The following is a 22,459-nucleotide window of genomic DNA, read 5'->3' as shown; positions in this document are numbered from 1 at the left end:
GAATAAATGGATATTGAGTGCAAATGCAATTAAGATATGTTTTGGTTAGAAAAGATATTTTAAACTGATATCGTTGATGCTATTAGAAAACTGTAATGCTGATATTCAACTGTATATCTACTAATAACAATAAGAATTGTATTTGCTTAATGTGGAAAAATGTTTTATTACTGGAAGAAGAGAGGAGGTATTGGATGGTGTAATATTGGATTTAGTTTGAAGAAGCTTATATGTACCACGGAATTACTAATGGACCCAGTCAACATGTTGTCTATTAAGCACTTGTTCGTAAAAATATAAAATTAATAAAATATTTATAAAAAAAGCACCAAGAACACTCCCACCAAAATTGACAGGGTAAGCCAGTGGTGGAATTCAGCCGGTTCACACCGGTTTGGTAGAACCGGTAGCTAAATTTTCGCATGCTGCTTCTGGAAGTCTGTTCTAGGCCTCGGAGGCCTGGAGGACGTCTCCCAGGGCTAGAATGGCCCATCAGAAGTGTGTGGATATCACTTCCAGAAGTCCGTTCTGGGTCTGGTGGAGGCCTCCCAGGCCTAGAATGGCCTGCCAGAAGTGCATTGATGTCACTTCCGAAAGTCTGTTCTAGGCCTCAGAGGACTGGAGGATGTCTCCCAGGCCTAGAATGACCCACCGGAAGTGCGTGGATGTCACTTCCAGAAGTCCGTTCTAGGCCTGGTGGAGGCCTCCCAGGCCTAGAATGGCCTGCCAGAAGTGCATTGATGTCACTTCCAAAAGTCTGTTCTAGGCCTCGGAAGACTGGAGGAGGCCACCCAGGCCTAGAACAGCCCACAGGAAGTGCATGGATGTCACTTCTGGAAGTCCATTCTAGGCCTCGGAGGCCCAGGCTTGCATCCACACAAAGAACCAGATGTTCAGGTATTTGAATCCCACCACTGAGGCGAGCCACTTGTATATAAACAGAAAGCAAAGCCCACTCCCTTCCAGCACTAATGAAGTTAGCTACTTGGGTAATGAAATGTCCACAAGAAAACAACCAAGCCCACAGAGCACCAAGGACCCCACAGTTCAATGCTGAGCTACAAATATTCTCTTCTATCATTACAAACATCTCTTTAGAGGTCCTACAGCCAAGCATCTGAACCCTGGTTAAACCTTTGAAGAGTATTAATGGTAAAGGGGACGCGGTGGCTCAGTGGGTTAGGACGCTGAGCTTGTCGATCAGAAGGTCAGCAGTTTGGTGGGTCGAATCCCAAGTGCCGCGTAGCAGGGTGAGTACCTGTTACTCGTCCCAGCTTCTGCCAACCTAGCAGTTCGAAAGCACGTAAAAATGCAAGTAGAAAAATAGGGACCACTACGGTGGGAAGGTAACAGCGTTCCATGTGCCTTTGGCGTCTAGTCATGCCGGCCACATGACCACGGAGATGTCCTTGGACAAGCACTTGCTCTTCGGCTTTGAAACGGAGATGAGCACTGGCCCCTAGAGTCGGAAACGACTTGCACGCATGTGCGGGGGAACCTTTACCTTTTACCTTTAGTCATTCAATAGTTTAAGCCAGAGTTTCTCAACCTTTCTGGTTTTGTGGACTGTCAAAGGAGGGTGGGGATGGCTGTGCGCTAGTTCGGGCAAGCGCATGTGCCACTCACGCAAATGGAATGCACGTGCTTGCCCACTGCTCACACGTGTGGGGATGCACACAGGCACACTCGCCCGCCATTGCCATGGCCCAGTTCTGAAGGGTTCAAGGCCCGGTAGTAAGTGGGCCACACCCCGGGGGGGGAGGTTGGGGACCCCTGGTTTAAGCCTTGATCCCTTAAAATTCCTAAAATCCTTTCCACATATTCATATTTGCAAAACCAGATGAATTGCAGGATTTTCTGTAGCTTCTTGGCCTGCTCCGCATGAATTGAGTGGTGACTATCTTTGCATGTCTTCTTTAACCTACAGCTTATTCCCCGTCAATGGAAAACCACATCCTGTCTCCAGGCAACAACGGCACTTTAGAATACAAGACCTCTTTGGCCCCCATCTCGCCTGGAAGATACTCACCTATTCCAAAGCACATGCTAGTGGAAGATGACTACCCCAGGTCAGATATTCATCTTTACTGAGTGCCTTTGATTGATTTGCTGGCTTCCAGGAACATGATTTTGATGCTGGGATTAGGGCCTCAGTAGTGTATAATCCTTTGGATAATCACATTATACAGGATAGAGACAGTTATGATCCCATCTGGCTGTCTCTTCAGATAATAAGGAGGTTGCGCTCTTTAAATCTTAAAAAGTAAGTAAATGGTTAGAAACGTGAGCCAAACTAGAATCGGAGAGGGATAACTAAGATTTGGAGTGAATAACCAGGAGGAATTTCCTTTGCGCCACTATTTCTCTTTATCGTAATTTTTTTTTTGCCTCATCCTGTCCCAAAAAAAAGAGGCAAGGATTTCATTCTGTTTTATTTCTTTCTGTCTGTCTGATCACTTGGAAACATCATGTTTGATCCCTTTTGCTGTTTGTCTGTCCACCACATTCTGCCTTACCTTGAAATTGTGTGAGATTTGAGTTGTCCCTTGTCGCCCTTAACTAAGCAGTAGGTAATCTGAATTTCTGTCTAGCTCAACCCGTATGTTCCCCCTCATTTCTGGACCTGTGGGGCGCCACTTCCCATCCCACCAGGCTACTGTTTGTGGATCCCTCAGGCGCCTTGGTCTTTGTATGTGAATACGATGCCCGCATGAGGAAAGATTGGGAAAGGAATTCCCTTTCACCTTCTGCTGAGGTAGCGGGTGGGGGGGGGGGAAAGAAATTTTTGCTATTTAGAAAATTTAGAAGAGGAGGCCTGGGAATATTATGTGATCCTTACCCAGATGCTCTTGGGCCTCACCCGAAGTGCAAAACCAAAATAGAATTGCTGATTGTTTGGATTAAATAGACATGGAGAACCCTGATTGTTTGGCCTGAATGGACCTGGAAACCTTGAGGGTGAAGGTTCGTTCTCCAAGCTTGTGGGTAGGTTTCCAAACGTTTCATTACCAGACTAGCTAACATCTTCAGTGGAGTTTAAGGGATGTGCGTGTCTGTGTTCTTCCGTTTATAAGGGCTTTGTGTGGTCAGCAGGTCTTGTGATGGTGAGGTCACATCAGGCGAGGGTCCCATCAGGTTAGCATCTTGTGATTGGACCAGTCACAAGATCAAGACCAATCACAAGACCCTCACCTGATGGGAGTCTCACCTGACGTGCCCTCACCAGCACAAGAGTTACTGAAAAGTGACACTGACATCCCCTAAACTCTGCTGAAGATGTTAGCTAACCTGATAACGCAACGTTCGGAAAACCAACCCACAACCTCGGAGAACGAACCTTCCCCCTCATCCTCCACCCGAGCTACAGATATTCGCCAATAATTGCAAACCTAGAAAACTTGATTGTTTGAAATTCTAGTACAGGTAGTCCTCGATTTACAACCATTTGTTTAGAGACCGTTTGAACTTACAGTGGTGTCAGAGCATGCACAGTCTTATTGCGCTGAGATAACTCAGGAGTAAATACAGTAAACAGTGGTCTATATTAAATAGTGGTTTATATTACACTATCTACAAAATCCACTAGGAACAAGATACATACGCGTGGTAATACAGCCAACTCCAACACATAGCAGTTACAGCAGGAAATGGACAAGAGAGAGAGAGAGACTGCAGCAAAAGCCTTCCCTTTTATACTCACACTCTTAAAGGGATACAAACCTTGCTTACTCTTAAAGAGACAGACCCTGCTGAGTCATTCCTGTCCTTGCATCATCCACCTTATATTACATGACATCATTACATAAGCTGTTTAGCCATTAAATTAATACCTTGACAAGGCACTGAAAAAAGGGACGTGTTAGGTATTGTTGTGCAGAGGTCTCCTTGTGCTACCAAAGAGTTGCACAGACAAGGAAGGGTACTGAGAGCAGTAAGAGTCACACAGTAACCACAAGAGTACACTGAGTTGTAAAAACAAAAAGTATTTTACTTTGAGGTGGTGTAAGATAAAAAATGCACGGTCAAAAATAAACAGTCCAGGTCATACATAAAAATAACAGTCCAAGTACAAATCCTAATACAAAGTCTTCTTACCAGTCCAGAGGTCAAAAACACAGTTATGCAGATACAGAGCAAAAAAACAATAATAGTAGAGAGCAGTGAATTCAGAGAGAGAGAAGCTACGTTCCTAGCTCCCTCTTATGGCCATGAGAACACTTACACACCCATTGGCCAATTAACATCTTAAAGTCACAACATCATGGTTTAATATATTTTCAACCCAACATTGTAGGCTATCACCATATGCCTAACAGGACAGACGCCCAGTCCTCGCACTTACAACAACCATAGTATCCCCACAGTTAATGTGATCAACATTCAGGTGTTCTTGGCAATTGGCATGTATTTATGATGCTTGCAGCATCCTGGAGGTCACGTGATCACCCTCTGCCATCTTCCCAGCCGGCTTCCTACAAGCGAAGTCAACAAGAGAAGCTGGATTTGCTTAACAACCGTGTGATTCACCTTCCTCCAGTGATTCACTTAACAACTGTGGCCACAAGGTGGTAAAATCGGACACCACTCATTTAACAACCACTTTGCTTAACAATTCTGGTCCCAATTGTGGTCGTAAGTTGAGGACTACCTGTAGGGTTTAGGTCGCCTCTTTCCTCCACCCCCACCCCCTCAAATTGTGCATGTTCTTTTCTTCTGCGCTAATTTTAAGGGACATGAGTCTGGTGAGGATATATTGGATAATTGACATGCCCTGGAGATAAAACAGACTATGCTCCATATAAACTTAAATGGGACAGAGCGCTACCAAGAGCCTTTGGTATTTCTACTGAAAATATTGAAATGGCTTTGGGGTCCTTGCTACTCCTCCAGGCCTGGCTGTTTTCTTGCAGACTGACACACTGATGATGTTACCTAGTTGGGTCATGAAGCGTCTCTGCAAGACAGCCAATCTCAGAGAGCATCAAGGATCCTACAGCTCAACCCTGAGCTACAAATATTCTCTTCTCCCAACATGGTTATCCCTTTCTTTGGACGCGGGGCACAATTAAGGCAAGTCCACCCTGCTGCCATATTCGCTTTCCAAACTTTAAGGGGTATTTGAGACAGTGAAATGCTCATGACAAGGAATGTAAATCCACAGCCTTTCCCAAACTGCTTTACGTTTTGTCGCTGCATCCAGCCGAATCTCCAGGCAAAATGTGTGGGGGGGGATGAAAATCGAAGCAGACTAATAATGTGGTAATCTGCAGGCTGGCAGGATGCAATGGTGGATATTCCTATTCCTATTCCAGATGCATTGGAAAAGATTTCAACCGAATGAATACGTCTGCTTGAATGTTTTTTTTTAAAAAACCTGCTGCAACAAAATCATACCTTTACAATAGTATTTCTCAACATTAGCAACTTTTAAGACGTCTGGACTTCAATTCCCAGAATTCCACAGCCAGCCATGGATGGTTGAGACTGGGGAATTCTGGCATAGATGGCTGGGGATTTTTGGGAGTTGCAGTCCAGTCATTTTAAAGTTGCTAAGGTTGGAAAGCACTAGGTCTAGAAGTTATATATAAAGGGTAGGCCTCGGGATCTGAATAATCTCACCGTGTTATAATTCTCAAGAGAAAAAAAAATATTTGAGTGACTCCCTAACTGATGGAGAGTCAGCGCAAATATTGCAAGATGGAATTAGATGGACGTCATTTTTATGGATTCCTTAGTACTCTCTGAGCTTGGTTGTTTTCTAGGAGATATTTCATTGCCCAACTAGAAATGGGGTTAACGCTGATGATATCGCCTAGTTGGATAATGAAGCGTCTGCAAAAAAACAACCAAACTTAGGGAGCACAAAGCACCCCACCATTCAACCCTGAGCTACAAAGGTTCTCTTCTGTCGGTGTCATTATGATTCCAAGAACGCTTTTATTGCTTGCAACAAATCTCTCGTGGTGTGAACCATCCCAGAATATGTATCGTATTGATTCGTCAAAGACAAGAAGAGAAAAAAATCAGTGCCAAATGTATTGACCTGTGTCTGCTTTCCCTAAACAAGGGCATCAGATGCTTGTCTGTTTTGGATAACACCCTGGGCTTTAAACCCACAGCACAAAGCCCCAGCTAATCATGGCTCTTTAATGAGTTTGCCACTTCTGGTTTAGCAGATGTTTGCAAACAAATGTTTCACGTTCCAGGATGAGGCTAGATAGCTGGAGGCAAACACAGATCACCTGGGAACCTGGATTATCCTTTCTGTGCAACCCAAAGAGCGATCAGAGACAGTGGCAGATGAGAAGGGTTTTATTCCTGCATCACTTGCTAAAATGATCAACGTGCTTTGTTGCTTTGTCTCGGCTCGAAATGGGTCAGGGGTGCCTCGAGGACATGCCCATTGCAGAGAAGGAACAATAAGGGAGAAAAGTTTTTAAATCTCCTGCTACTTTTCCCTTGAAAGCTATACACTTCAGCCATTTTTTTCAAATTTCCCGACAGTGAGAACGATTAATCAGTGGAGCAACCGGCCTCCAGAAGAGATTGGACAACCATTTGTCTGAAATGATACAGGGTTTCCTGCCTAAGCAGGGGGTTGGACTAGAAGGCCTCCAAGGTCCCTTCCAACTCTGTTAATCTATTCTATTCTATTGTATCACAGAAGTGTCATGACCAGCCATATAATTAGTTCCCTCAAGTAGAAGATGATAAATGGTATATAGGAGCCTTTGTAAGAGTTTCTGTTATCAGTTCCACCATAATCTGCCCTAGGTTAGCCTCTTTCCTTCAGATGGGTACAAGTAGTCCTTAACTTACAACCAGTGGTGGGATTCAGCCAGTTTGCACCGATTCGGTAGAACTGGTAAACTAAATTTTGTTGAGTTCGGAGAACCAGCTGAATGCACGCTGCTTCCAGAAGTCCGTTCTAGGTCTTGGAGGCCTGGAGGAAGCCTTCCAGGCCTAGAACGGCCAGCCAGAAGTGTGTGGATGTCACTTCCGGAAGTCTGTTCTAGGCCCCGAAGGCCTTGAGGAAGGCTTGGAGGCCTAAAACGCCCTGCTGGTAGTGCGTGGATGTCACTTCTGGAAGTCTGTCCTAGGCCTGGGAGGGTGGAGGAGGCCTTGGAGGTCTAGAACAGCCTGCTGGAAGTGTGTGGATGCCACTTCCGGAAGTTGATTGCCGGCTTCGGACGCCTGGAGGAGACCTCCCAGGCCTAGAACGGCCCGCCAGAAACACGTGGATGCCACTTCCGGAAGTCCGTTCTAGACCTGCATCCACGTAGAGAACCGGTTGTTCAGGTATTTGAATCCCACCACTGCTTACAACTATTCATTTAATGACTGTTCCAATTTACAACAGCCCTGAAAAAAAGACCTATGACTGTTTTTTATACTTACGACTGTTGCAGCATCCCCATGGTCACGTGATCAAAACTCAAATGCTTTACGACAGATGCAGTATCCTAGAGTCATGTGATCACCTTTTGAGACCTTCTGACAATCTGGGGAAGCCAGATTTGTTAACAACTGTAATTTTCGCTTAACAGTGACAGTGATTCACTTAACAGCTGTGGCAAGAAAAGTCATAAAACGGGGCAAAACTCACTCAATTGCTGTCTCGCTTAGCAATAGAAATTTTTGAGCTCAGTTGTGGTCGTAAATCAAGGACTACCTGTAGTCCGATCAGGACAACCTCTGTAAGATGTCCTTGACTTACAACCATACTTGGGACTGGAATTTCCATCATTAAGTGAGGCAGTTGGAAAGTGAGACATCACTGAGCTGCATTGCTTAGTGGTTGTAACTCAAGGACTACTTGTAGAAATCTTGGTTCAGTCCAACTGGCATTTAGACTATCTTGATCTACATCTTAGGCCGGGAACTCCAGACTTGGCAATGTTAAGACTTGTGGACTTCAACTCCCAGAATTCTGGCTGAGGAATTCTGGGAGTTGAAGTCTGCAAGTCTTAAAGTTGCCAAGTTTGGAGACTCCTGTCTTAGGGAGACAAAGGACTCCTATGAGTCCTGTAAATTAGAGTAGAAAGGCTAACTACAACTAGAATCAGTTGACCTTGCTTGGCGGGCCATCTGCTGCTTTCAAACACCTGCTTTGTCCTAAAAGTCCTAAAAGGGCCAAGAACAAGCAATGGTTGGTTGTCAGAGAGTGCTGGGCAACCCAGATTCCCAGACCTGTGTTTGCCCACCCAAGCATCTAGTGCAGTGTTCCTCAACCTCAACAACTTGAAGATGGGTGGACTTCAGCTCCCAGAATTCCCCAACCAGCTTTCTCCAAGTTGGCGAGGTTGGGAAACACAGGTCAATTGTTTGTTTATCTTACCTGTAACGAATGGAAAGGCAATCTTCATTTGGTTTCGTTTGAGCGCGTTTGGCTGCTGTGATGGGTCTGGCCCGAGTGACTTCTTTCTCTCTTTGCAGATATGACTTCCCTTGGTAGGTGTGTCCCAACTGGAGCAGGGAATAGCTGTGATCCAATAGGGAAAATTTCATGAGTGCAAGAAATCCAGGCATTGAGTCAAACAAAACCGACTCTTGTATTCCAGGGTTGTTTTTTTTTGGGGGGGGGGGGTTTGGTTCACTTCTACCTGCTGGAAAGGAAGAAGAATCCATGCCTTCTTTTAGCGTGTCTAAAAAAAAAAATGCTCAGACACCACACTTGTGGGAACCTGCTTCAATCGTAGTGCTCTTTCTTCAGCGTGGTTCTTTTTCGTGTCGCTCCGTTTTGCAAAATACAAAACTAAAAAGGCAGCATGTGCCAGCGGTTAGATCGACAAGCTAGAAAGTCAGCCTGGGTTGCCTTCGTGGCTGTTGGTTTTTCTTTCACTTTTTTTTTTAATTTTTAATTTTTATTTCATTTCTCGGAAAGACTCATCCTAAAAACCTCGACTCTTTTGCAGCTGTCTTGATGCTATGCCAATGAGTTTGTGACCTGTAAATGAAAAAAAATGTGAAACCACGTGAAGCTTTTTGGCGAGAAACTTTTGTGCGCTGGGGAGAAAAAATGGGGAATGGTTCTACAAATGCCTCTGGACTAAATGATACTTAAAAAAAAAAGGATGAGACTATGCAGCAAATTGGAACGGACGATCCATAAATTATGTATTTTGTTTTTCACATCCTCCCGATTCCTTCTGCCAGTTACAGTCAAATAAGGTGGCATGTTTGTGTTTGCATATTTTTTTAAAAAATAACAAACTAAATTAATTTAGCTATAGTTGTTGTTTTTTTTAAAAAAAAACAACAACCCAAAAACAAAAGCTAATTGTTTTCCATAAGCAGAAATCACAGCTAGCTTGGCTGATTGGAAGGTCTTGTCCAATCCAGCATTTTGGTTGATGATGGAAGCCCAATTTTAAAATGTCCACATCTGAATAATTTGTGGAGGTCAACTTGAGTTCATAGTGCGAAGGCGGAAAGCCAGAAATTCAGTTCTTTGCATTTTCCCTTTTTTAAAATAAAAAATGTAAAAAAATATTGCTTAAGGGTTCTTTCCTAAGACATAGGAAAGAGCAGAAAATCTTCAAGTGGATGAACGAATAGAAAAAAAAAAGAACATTTCCGAATTGTGAAGTGCCTAATCTCGATCCGGCCTTCCTGTTTGCTGCAGTTATGTGTCTCTGTGTGTTAAAAAAAAAACAACAAGGAAAAGAAAAGAGAGAGTAGCATAAGCTCACGACTGAAAAATCTTAACACCATTTTGAATGGCAATGTCATCAACCAATAACGTGCAGAATTCTGTGTAATCGGCCAGTTGTGAAGGCGGCGCTATCACACTTCCAATCGCTCTTCATTTCAGGAAATTGCATCAGGCGGAACTAAACCCTGTATGCAATGTTGCAGTGCAGTCCTTAACACACACCACTTAGAGGCAAATGTGAGGGCTTTTGAATGGGGCACGTCTGTTTATTATCCCTGCTATATTTTGCTTGTATTTCTGAACGATTGCTTCTTTACCCATCCTCACGCCGAAGATCCACAATTTCATTGCTCAATATTTTGACTGCGTGCTGTAATGCAATTTTTAGATATTTAGCTCCATTGCCGGCCAGTCACACGGTTGTACGTTTTGTTTGGCTTTTATATTGCGTAATCCATTTTTGGGGTGGGAGGGGGGAGGATAGGGAGAGAGGTTAGTGATCAAGGAAGCCAATCTGAATATAGATGAGATGCAGGAGCAAAGAGTGGCTAGAAATATCTGACCAAATTCACTGACTCTGTAAAAAAAAAAAAGATGCTCTTTGTTTCCCCCCATACGATGATATGAAGATTATAGAACCGTGGTGGCGAACCTATGGCACGCGTGCCACAGGTGGCACGCAGAGCCCCCTTTGTGGGCACGCGCGCCATCGCCCCAGTCCTAGTAGGCCTTCAGCTGGATTTTATAAAACCTTTTCGCTTTCCGCCACCGTGTACAAAAAAAAAATATTCAATCAATCAATTTCAACTTCTCGTAGGAAAAAAAAAGATCTCACAAAGTTGGAATTGATTGATTGAACTTTTTAGTCCCACCCAGTCTGCCGTTACCACTGGAGCCACGCCCACCCAATGGGCCACGCCCATGCAATGGGCCTTGCCCAACCAGCACCCAACGATACATAAGTGGGTTTTGGGTTGCAGTTTGGGCACTCGGTCTCTAAAAGGTTCGCCATCACTGTTATAAGAAGCTCCCATCCCAAGCAGTGAAAAATTTCCCTTTGTTCCTATTGGATTTACAGTTCTCACTCTCGGCTTGGTATCAGGTACCCCTTATTGAGGGGATCCTTAGTGAACTCTGAGCTTGGCTTTTCCTCACAGACGTTTCATCGTCCAGCTAGGTAACATCATCCATTGCAAAACTGCACCTTGGGTGAGGAACTGAACGGGAAGAGGGGCGATAAGGAACCTATTCGACTGAAACCATATGTCATTGCTGCTAACATCTAATGTTATTGCTTGACAAGAGATGAAGAAGTAGCCGTTTCATATGTTAAAGTTGTGTATTGCTTTAAGACTAGTGTATTGCTTTAGTTTAAGGTTAGGAAGGGGAATGAGTAGGAATGCACTTTCAAGGCTATTTCTCTCACTAAGAAGATCAGGTTTTGGCGGGTCTTCTAACGGAAGGGGAACTGATTCTTTAAATTAATTGGAGAATATGATTAATGACAAAATTAGAAAGGTGGAGGAATTGTGTTTTAATATATGGTGCAAGGGGGCGGAGATTTCAGATTCCAGCTTCTTTCGAGCAAGCCTGTGCCGGTGTATTAGGCTAATAAAGGACTTTTAAGGTAAACAATGCCTCAGAGTCACTTGAAAAGCCCATACGTCGGAAACTTGACACCATAATTCTTGGGAAGGGACGAAGGTTAGTCTAACTTTGAGTGCAGCATCACCCAAATTGCTCCAAACCGCATATGATTGTAGGAGACGAGCAGGAAGAGCTGGAAGGACGGAGTGAAGCAAGTCATCAGCCTGGACTCGTTACATTCCCACCAACGACCTAAGTCCAACTCCTCTTGACTTCTATTGTCCCTTATCCTAGAGGTCCCCAACCTTTTGGGCACCAGGGACCTGTTCCGTGGAGAGAGGTTTTCCCGCGGACCGGAAGGGGCGTGGTTTCGTGTATTGCCTGCCTCCCACAGATGGGGCTTTGCTCGTTTGCGTGGTGCCGGTCCACGGGCCAGGGATTGGGGACCCTTGTTTTAAAACACTACAGAGAGGTATTATAAGGTTTTACACTTAGCCTCACAATTGCCCCAGCATTACTCAGGAATTTAAAAGAGCCAAAAGAAACTGCTGAGCCGACGTTTCAGCAAGCAAACAACTTTTACTTTGATCAAAATAGAGTTGGGTGGCCACATCTCTTCGTGGCTGGTAGAGAGATGAAGGCAACAACCAGGAAAGATGTCTTCCACCTTTTATACCTTTCCAGAACAAAGAGATCTGGTCTTGGTACTAGGAACCAAAACGTACAGAAAAGTAATTCCTAGATAATGACTCATGCACAACAGCCCAGGCTCCACCACAGCTCCTTTCCCCCCTCCCCTTACCATGCTCTTTTCATGTAAGCAATCCCCTGTACCTAAAGCATGGAACATTTGCTTTTATATAACTAATTTCCCAATATAAAGCACCTACAAAGCTGCTTGGTTTTCGCGGGTGTTTGTATGTAGATCTTTGGTCATTCGGGTTTTTCCCCACGTAGAATTGGAGGTATCAGGGCAACGTTTCGACGAAATCTCATCTGTCATCCTCAGGCTGGTGACTTCAGCTTCGTTCTTCTTCTCCCAGAAGTCACCAGCCTGAGGTTGACGGATGAGATTTCGTCAAAACGTTGCCCTGATACCTCCAATTCTACGTGGGGAAAAAACCCGAATGACCAAAGATCTACATATATAGATCTACATATATAGATCTATGACACATATTTCTCCCCTTGCAAAAAGCTAACAAAGCGAGAGAGAACCTGTGGCTCAAGAAGTAAAAACACTGCCTAACGTGCAAGCAGCCCAGGTTCGAATCTCAGAAGGGTATGACTGACTGATGAAGACTAATGAGTCAGAAATGCATATCAGCCTCCCTAAATTCTTTGTTAGTAATTTACACAAAAATATATGAACTGTCCGGTGTGACTACAGCCTATTCGATGGCCTTTGAGATAAGGCTGAAAACAGGAAATAAAGATTTGCCCCATGTTTGGGGCCTAGCAAGGTAATCTAAGAGTTAACATATGACACACACACACACACACACACACACACACACACACACACACACACACATATATATATGTATCACTACTAATATCAATATTACTAACATCAACCTTAAGCATAATAAAATCCCTTCAGTATATATAAGTCAAAGTGCTATTGCTATTGCTAGTGATCTAATTTCATTTGCACGCAATAGAGTTCATGTGATAACTCTATTGTGAATTTAAAAAGTTTGTCCTTCTGACATTCGTAATAGTTGATGCTCTAAGGCAGAGGCCCCCAATCTTTTGGGCACCGGGGACCGGTTCCGTGGAGAGAGTTTTTCCCATGGACCGGAGGGGGCGCGTTTTTGTGTGTTGCCTGCATCCCGCAGATGGGGCTTTGCTTGTTTGTGCAGGCCGGTTGCTGGCGTGCCGCAGCCCAGTACCGGTCCACGGACCAGGGGGTTGGGGACCCCTGCCTCATCTGACACCAATTTAGTATTGTATGGATGATCCTTGGTACTCTCTGAGTGCTCCTGATGATGTTACCTAGTTTGGGTACTGAAACGTCTGCAAGAAAACAGCCAAGTTCAGAGAGCAACAAAGAGCCTCTCATTTCTACCCTGAGCTACAAACATTCTCCTTTATCGGTTCACCTCTTACTATTCTAGCTTCTGTATTTGGTTTTCCCATTTCAGTCAGTCATCTGGGTCTGAGTCTTTGGGTAACCTTATTTGAACGTAATAAGCGTGGATTGCATTCCCTCGATTTGCAGAACGCCACCAGTTGCAGACCTAGGCCTTGGTCTGTGTAATGGAGAAGAATTCGGGAGACCCATAAGCCAGGGCTTTTCAACCTGTATCACCTGTGGTACATTGGCACCTGGCAGGTGGTACGCGACTATCCTAGAAAAGTTGTTTGCGGGGGAGGGGAATGACAGCACCACACAAGCCTGAGCGAGAGACGGCTGGAGCTGCAGGGCTGTCGGGGCTCAGCAGAAGCGCCAGGATCGGCGCCAGAATCCAGCCAGAGTTCGACACTGATCCTGGCGCTTCTGAGCCCAGAAGAAGCGCCGATCAGCTGGAATGTTGCAGCATCTCCAGGGTCTTGTGATTTAAATTCAGATGCTTGGCAACTGATTCATATTTATGCCGGTCACAGTGTCCCAGGGTCATGTGAAGTGACCAAAACCTGCTGCAACCACCCAGCAGAGGAGGGGGGGGAATAAAAACCAAACCCCCACCCCACCCCCGCTGCCAATCCTCAACAGAAATGCTCACAAGGATGAAAACCTCGGACAGGAGCAAGAGCGCCGCCGGGTGGGCAGGCAGGCATCTTGCTCAGCTGTGGCTTGAGGGGGGCACTTTTTTCAGTGCCATTGTAACTTCGAACAGTCACTAAGCGAACTGTTTTAAGTCGAGGACTACCTGTACTCCATCACTTTTTGCCTTTTTTTTGGGGGGGGTCATCACGTTTTTGACACCTTGCTAGGCGACTGGTGGTACTCGGATGTTGCCATATCCAAAAAGTGGTACAATGGGTGAAAAGGTTGAAAAGCCCTGCCATAAGCTATACCAGGACTCTTCAAACCTGGCAACTTTAAGATGTATAGACTTCAGCTCCCAGATTTGACTTAAGGGTTCTTTTTTCAAAAGCCACCTGGACTGGTTTTTTTTTTTCCTGGAGGAAGACCTTTCGCTTTTCATCCAAGAAGCTTCTTCGGTTCTTCGGTTCATTTCTTTAGTTCTTCAGCTCAGTCAGAACCGAAGAAGCTTCTTGGATGAGAAGTGAAACGTCTTCCTCAAGGAAAAAAACAGTCCAGTTTGTTAGGTATTGTTGTGCAGAGGTCTCCTTGTGCTACCAAGAAGTTGCACAGACAAGGAAGGGTATTGAGAGCAGTAAGAGTCACACAGTAACCACAAGATACACTGAGTTGTGAAAATAGAAAGTAGTTTACTTTAAGGTGGTGTAAAATCAAAAATGCACAGTCAAAAATAATCAGTCCAGGTCATACACAAAAATAACAGTCCAAGTACAAATCCTAAAACAAAGTCTTCTTACCAGTCCAGAGGTCAAAAACAGTTATACAGATACAGAGCAAAAAAGCAATAATAGAGCGATCAGCAAATTCAGATATTCAGAGAGATCCAGTGAGAGAGAGAATCTACGTTTCTAGCTCCCTCTTATGGCCATGAGCAACCTCACACGCCCATGGATCAATTACCTTCTTAAAGTTACAACACCGTCATGGCTTATATATGTCCAACCCAATATGTAGGCTATCATCATATGCCTAACACAGTTGCCTTTTGAAAAACGCACCTTTGAGACAACCATGACCTGGAGGACTGAAAATCTCCACAGAAACTCCCAGAATTCCTCCTGTTGGCTAGGGAACTCTGGGAGTTGAAGTCCACAAGTCTTAACGTGGCCAGGTTGGAGATCCCTGAGCTGTATCTACCTATCTGGAGATACAACAAAATGATACTGAATTTGGTTCTGAATACTGAAACCCAATAGTGCAGTAATGTCATCCAGGTGCGTGTCTGCTCACCTGCGTTTCAGTGAGAGATCCTGTATCTCTTTTGAGTAGCTCTTTCTCCAACGAAACGTTGAGCTAACCAGAGGTATGTAATACAGCGGAGGTCTTCAAACTTGGCAACTTTAAGACTGGTGGACTTCAACTCCCAGAATTCCTCAGAATTCTGGGAGTTGAAGTCCACCAGTCTTAAAGTTGCCAAGTTTGAAGAGCCCTGTAATATAACATTCCTATTCGAAGTGGGAAAGTTGCTTTGGAGCCGTATTTTCATGGTCTTGTCTAGAAGCTCAGCATTTCCAGGAAAAGAAGGGGTTTTCCACTGTTGCGTAGCTGCTGCCAGACACCAGAAAAAGCTTCAGTGTCTTTATAATTCAGAGACTCCAGTAGCAGGCACAGCTAGGCTGGTTCTGAAGCTCTTCGGCCTCTTCATATTCAAAAGCTCGCAGCTCTCTTCCACTTCAGTTCATCGGCTCCACAGCAAGCCAGGCTTCATTGCCAGAGCCTTGGTGGAGCAGTGGGCTAATGCCTCCTTAAGTAACACCAGCTGCCTGCAATTAGTGCAGGTTCGAGTCCCACCAGGCTCAAGGTTGACTCAGCCTTCCATCCTTCCGAGGTAGGTAAAATGAGGACCCAGATTGTTGGGGGCAATTAAGCTGACTTTGTAATAATGCCGCTTGGGGGTGTGTGTGAAAGCCCTAATAAGCAGGCATATACATAGAATGAAGGCTACTGCTAAGCTTGTAAGCCGCCCTGAGTCTTCGGAGAAGGGCGGGATATAAATGGAATTAAAATAAAAATAAAATAAAAAAATTGTTATGAGCTGAACCAAGGCTGAAGACTTATGGTTCAAAAGAGCAAATGCAACGTACAGAGGAAAACACACGTTCCAGTAGAAGCCTGTGCAGTAGAAACTAGGAGAAAGCAAGAAAAACTCGATTCTTTCTGTGGCGATCAAGACAAAAAAGGTAGAGAAGAGCAACAAAGGGTCTGGAGGGTAAATCTGGAAAGGTGTAGGGTCTCCTGTTTGAATAGGGGGTGGACTAGAAGACCTCCAAGGTTCTTTCCTGTTCTGTTATTCTGTTATTCTAATGATGAACAGTTGAGGCAGCTAGGTATATCTAGCCTAGCCTTTCAAAGAGAAGGATTAGGGGGTGACATGATAGCTGTGTTGAATAGAATAGAATGGAATGGAATGGAATGGAATGGAATGGAATAGAATAGAATAGAATAGAATAGAATAGAATAGAATAGAATAGAATAGAATAGAATAGAATAGAATAGAATAGAATAGAATAGAATAGAATAGAATGGAATGGAATGGAATGGAATGGAATGGAATGGAATGGAATGGAATGGAATGGAATGGAATGGAATGGAATAGAATAGGAGCTGGAAGGGACCTCGGAGGCCATCTAGTCCAGCCCCCTGCTCAAGCAGGAGAACCTATGCCATTTCAGATTAGTGACTGTCCAGTCTTTTCTTAAAAACATCCAGTGATGGAGCACCCATGATTTTTGGAGGCAAGCTGTTCCACTGGTTGATTGTCCTCAGTGTCAGGAAGTTTCTCCTTAATTCCAGGTTGCTTCTCTCTTTGGTCAGTTTCCAACCATTCTTTTCTCCTCCTTTCCTCTGGTGCTTTGGTGAATAATGTGACCCCCTCATCTTTGTGGCAGCCCCTCAGATACTGGAACACTGCTATCACGTCTCCCCTATTTCTTCTTTTCTTTAGACTAGCCCAGGGGTAGGCAACCTTGGCTCTTTTAGGACTCGTGGACTTCAACTCCCAGAATTCCTGAGCTCAGGGATTCTGGGAGTTGAAGTCCACGAGTCATAAAAGAGCCAAGGTTGCCTACCCCTGGACTAGCCAAACTCAAGTCCCGCAGCCGTTCTGCACATGTTTTAGTCTCCAGGCCTTGGATCATCTTACTTGCTCTTCTCTGAATTTTTTTTCCCAAACTCTTAACATCTTTTTTGTGAGGGGATTGACTTATTCTCTAGGCCCCCAGAGAGCAGGTCAAGAAATAATGGGTGAAAACTTGTTAAAGAGAGATCCATCTTAGAAGAAAGGAGAAATGTTCTGACAGTAAGAGCAGTGGATCAATGGAACAGCTTGCTACCTGGGGTTGTGGCTCCTCTACTCCGGGAGGTTTTCCAAAATAGACTGGACAACCATTTGGCTGGTATGAAGCCCCTGCCTTGAGCAGGAGGTTGGACTAGAAGACCTCCAAGATCCCTTCCAGCCATATGATTCATTTTCCAATCAGGAGAAAGTAGAAACCGGGAGTTCTTGGTTATCTCTAGCCGAGGATCGGAAGGATAAAAGGTCCACGGCTCTTACTTCGGCAACCGCATCTCCGAAAGTCATGATGGAGCCCGTATTTCTCCCTTTACTTCATCTTCACAGTAACCTTCAGCAGAAGGAGGATGGGGAAATGATTGATCCATATACCCTCAATGCATAATATCTCATTTGGGATCTTCTAAATATACACCATATTAATCTCCCCTGGCTTGGCTGGGGCATGGCAATACTTCACGGCCAGCTCCAACTTCCTTTGGCAGCTGCCGTGATCGCAAATAATTCCCAATTAATCCAGTGCAAATTCCAAAAATTCAAACCACTTGTGTGGAGTTTATGATGAAACTTTCTTTGAAGAAACTAGGTCCCATTGCTGCACGGTTCCCCCCCCCCAAAAAAACCCCTCCCTTTTGTTTGTTTTCGAAGAATATCTTTTATTTAGAATTGCACCGTATACAACATAGTACAGGTAGTCCCTGACGTACGACCACAATCGAGCCCGACATTTCTGTTGCTAAGTGAGACCTTTCTTAAGTGAATTTTCCCCCATTTTACGACCTTTCTCGCCACCGTTGTTAAGTGAATCGCTGCAGTCGTTAAATTAGTAACACGGTGGTTAAGTGAATCTGGCTTCCCCCATTGACTTTGCTTGTTCAGAAGGTCGCAAAAGGCGATCCCGTAACCCGGGGATACTGTACTTGTCATAAATATGAGTCATTTGCCAAACATCTGGATTTTGATGTGACCATGGGGGGACTGCAACGGTCAAAAGTGTGAAAAATGATCCTAAGTCACTTTTTTCAGTTCCGTTATAACTTTGAGTGGTCACTAAATGAACTGCTGTAAGTCGAGGACTACCTGTGTGGCACTGGGAATACACTGAAATTCTGCAAGTGCGTACAGCTCTCCTTGAATCTGTTGTCTCTTCTACTGCGATTATATTATTGCCATAATTTTATTTTAATTAAGGCAAATGATGACTCCAAATGAGTTGATGCATGAATAAAAATCAGGGAATGTCGGGAAATATACCACGAGTTGCTGCCTAATTTTATCAACCATCAGCAGCCCGGAGCTAACACTTTGATTTTAATTATTCTTTCATAAAAGCCATAGTTTAATCGTGGTGCAGCTGGAGCCGAAGGAAAAACAATTTTACTGAGAAAACTGGGAAATCGCTGTTCTCTAAAACAAATTCGATTCCAGTTAGGATGAAACCTGAATTGTTCCTTGCCAGTTCGGATGTTTGCTTTTGGGGGGCTTTAACTGAGATTGGAAAAAGTAACCGATGAGGTTCCCCCCAAAATGACAGATTATTCCTATTTTTTTGCAAATTAATTCTTGCAGTGGATAGTGAATTCTCATTTTTCCCTTTCATTCATTTGCAGAGAAAGGGAAGGTCCCAAATTATGCACCATTAACATCTGTTGTCGCAGATATTTAAAAGCTTACTTTCTCAGGAGCACTTAAGCCTATTGCTAAATTCGTGCATCTTTAGTTGTGATTTGCTTAGTTGTGGCTAGTTGAATAAGCCCCAATTAGATGAGTTCGCACGTTATCCTAAATGATGTACTTTGGTCTACTAACTGTCCAAAAAGCTAAGTCAAATCAAATAGCCACATTATATCTTTGGAATAGGGACGCAGTGGCTCAGTGGGTTAGGACGCTGAGCTTGTCGATCAGATGGTCGGCAGTTTGGCAGGTCGAATCCTGAGTGCTGCGTAGCAGAGTGAGCGCCTGTTACTGGTCCCAGCTTCTGCCAACCTAGCAGTTTGAAAGCACGTAAAAATGCAAGTAGAAAAATAGGGACCACTACGGTGGGAAGGTAACAGCGTTCTGTGCGCCTTTGGCGTCTAGTCATGCCGGCCACATGACCACGGAGACATCCTCGGACAAGCGCTGGCTCTTCGGCTTTGAAACGGAGATGAGCACCGGCCCCTAGAGTCGGAAACGACTAGCACGCATATGCGGGGGAACCTTTACCTTTACCTTACCTTATCTTTGGAACAGTCATAGTTTCTGAGATCGAATATTGTAGAGAACGCATGGAAAAAGCAATATTTTTAACAGATTTGGAAACCTGGAAAAGGGATGCTTTTGAGTTGCTAACTTGTTACGACAGATTATAGTTAGAGTTAAGAACATTTCCGTTTCTGAACTTGGATAATACGAATATAATAACAGGGTTCAAAAGACCAAGTTCAACTGTGCAGCCTTTTCCAAACTGAATTCTCTCCAGATGTTTGGACTAGAACTCCCAGAATTCCATTATTATTATTATTATTATTATTATTATTATTATTATTATTATTATTATTATTATTATTATTATTATTATTATTATTTTGCCATTGCTGAGAATAGCAATAGCAAGACCATTTAGGATTATATAGTGCCCATTAGTGCTTTACAGCCCTCTCTAAGAGGTTTACAGAGTCAGTGTATTGCCCCCAACAGTCTGGGTCCTTATTTTACTGACCTCGGAAAGATAGAAGGCTGAGTCAATTCTTGAGCCCCATCAGGATCAAACTCTAGACTTGTGGCAGAGTTTGCCTGCAGAACTGCAGTTTAACCACTGCGCCACCAGGATTCCTGCCGGACTTGCAGATCCTCCTTAGCAATCATACAGAAGGATCTCTAAAGAATCAGATCTACAGACTTAGCAGGTTAAGGATGCCTTCCCTGATCAAAGCTATCACTCTGCATTGAAGGTTCCTTAAAAAAAACCAAAAAAAAAACCAGAAGCAATATATTTTAATGTGGGCTACAGCCTTGAGGATTTAACTCCTTCCAACTCAGGTTTGGTGACGTTACGACTACATAAAGAGCCTTGGTGGAGCAGTGGGCTAATGCCTCCTTAAGTAACACCAGCTGCCTGCAATTAGTGCAGGTTCGAGTCCCGCCAGGCTCAAGGTTGACTCAGCCTTCCATCCTTCCGAGGTAGGTAAAATGAGGACCTAGATTGTTGGGGGCAATAAGCTGATAATGCCGCTTGGGGGGGGGAAAGCCCTAATAAGCAGGCATATACATGGAATGAAGGCTATTGCTAAGCACATTGATTTGTGCTTTAGACTGTAAGCCGCCTTGAGTCTTCGGAGAAGGGCGGGATATAAATGGGAATAAAATAAAAGAAAGAAAGAAAGAAAGAAAGAAGAAAGAAAGAAAGAAAGAAGACGTGAAAGCACGAAGGGTCTCCTCAAGTAAAAAAAAAAATTGGGAATTGTTTCTTTACCAAGAACAGCCAGCTCCTGGTTTGTTTTGCCTAAATTGTATAATCGGATTTCTACGTTGGCCTTCATAAGGAGTCTTATTTCGGGGCAAAGATTGAGATCCTCTCAGATATTTGGAATGAATATGGATTAGCTGACATGCATTGAGCCATATCTATCGCAAATGCCGGATGGGGTTTTGAGGAAGCCAAAGAGGAAGCAAATGAAACAGATGAGGGAAAAGAAAAGACACATGCGCATTTTAGCCATGAATAATGGAAATTTCAGACCGGCCACATTGCTGGATGGTTAATGGGGAAGCAGACATGTCAAACTTGCGACGTCACGTGACGTCGTGCAACGTAGCGGGACCTTTTTGCCATTGCCGGCAATGGGGTGGAGGCGGCTTCCGCGTGATGCGTCAGAGCCGTGGGCCAGAAGTTTGACACCCTTGGGCTAGAGCTCCCCTTTTTAGTTTCTCAGTGGTAAAGCCATAGATTACTTTTTTCTGTACCTCCTCTATTTTCTTAATGCTTTATTTTTATTCTCCGTATAATGATCTGAGCATGATATTATTATTATTGTCATTATTGTCCTTATTGTTATTATTCAGAGCTACCGTATATGAGCTCCAACTAGATGGCAGTGATGAGATGGAGAACTCTTTAATTCTGTCCCACTGCCCTCTGGTGGTTATTTAGTTTTTTGCAGCCCCAGGCATAGTTGCATTATTATTAATATTATTATAATTATTGCTTTACTATTGCTAATATTATTCCTCCAAGTTTCCATCACAAGAGCCTTAAGGCAGCTTAAAGCAGAGAGCCTGGGGCAGAATTATCAAAAACATCACAAAGCCAGTTAAACAGATGATGATAATTAGTATCTTGGATGGCTCTAAATGAGGATTGAAGAATATATAAGCACTTCAGATGGGCATGAACCATCTAGATTGATTGTGAATATCTAAATGGCCTTTTTCTTTGATTAACCGCAATTTAATAAACTCTGTTCCAGGTTACTTCCTCTGCTGAAATGTAGTCTGGCTTCACATATTATTCTTACCTAAATAAAATTGCTTGGATTTGATTTTACACATTGGTGAACTTTGCCTTTGTAATCCCTGATTTTCAGTTTGTAATCCTGGGTTTGGCTCTGTGGTCTATTCAAATCATGGTTAAAAGAAGCTACGGCCTAATGCAGGCTATATAGGTAGCTTATCCATAAAAGACAGGGTTTGCTACACTTTAGTGCCAAAATGCCAGATCTTAACTTGTCCTTTCAGCATGAATCATTTGGATGTTTCATTTAATCTCTTGCTTTGTTGCTCTTCCATTTCATTAGTTAGTAATTAAAACTTCTGTCGCTACCCAAAGAGATGCTTGAGGGGACGATGCATTGAACCTAAATCTATCCACATACTTATTTTTTTTTAATATATACCTTTTCTGGGTCCTTTAATTAAGTGGCCACCACTACCAAGGCTTCTCTGAGACAGTTGACAAATTATTCCAAATTTGGGGGAGATATTTTGCCTGATATCTTTGTTTCTTTCATCAATAATATGAGACTTCCTGGGCCAGATGAAGGGTTAACCTAACCCTAACATAACATATTGTAGGAGGTGACCTGGCTGAGCTTGGGAGGGAGAGGTCAAATGTGTCATCAGTCTTGAGTCCTTTGGTGACCACAAGGGATCTAAATCCAGCCCACCTTGAATT

The 22,459-nt window shown here is 43.8% G+C and overlaps 1 protein-coding gene across 1 annotated transcript in view; it reads left to right on the top strand.

The window, feature by feature from the left end:
• Window positions 1–22,459, top strand: part of DLG2 (discs large MAGUK scaffold protein 2) — a gene marked incomplete at both ends in the record, with an annotated part of 1,167,883 nt that overhangs the window by 931,933 nt on the left and 213,491 nt on the right. Inside the window, one exon of the mRNA XM_081327813.1 lies at window positions 1,928–2,069. Within this exon, the coding sequence (XP_081183939.1) occupies window positions 1,928–2,069 (142 nt within the window). The remainder of the gene's footprint in view (window positions 1–1,927; window positions 2,070–22,459) is intronic.

This window comes from Vipera berus (genome assembly GCF_964194415.1).
Source record: "Vipera berus genome assembly, chromosome: 4".
Classification (NCBI taxonomy): domain Eukaryota; kingdom Metazoa; phylum Chordata; class Lepidosauria; order Squamata; family Viperidae; genus Vipera; species Vipera berus.
This window is presented reverse-complemented; position numbering and strand designations above follow the sequence as displayed.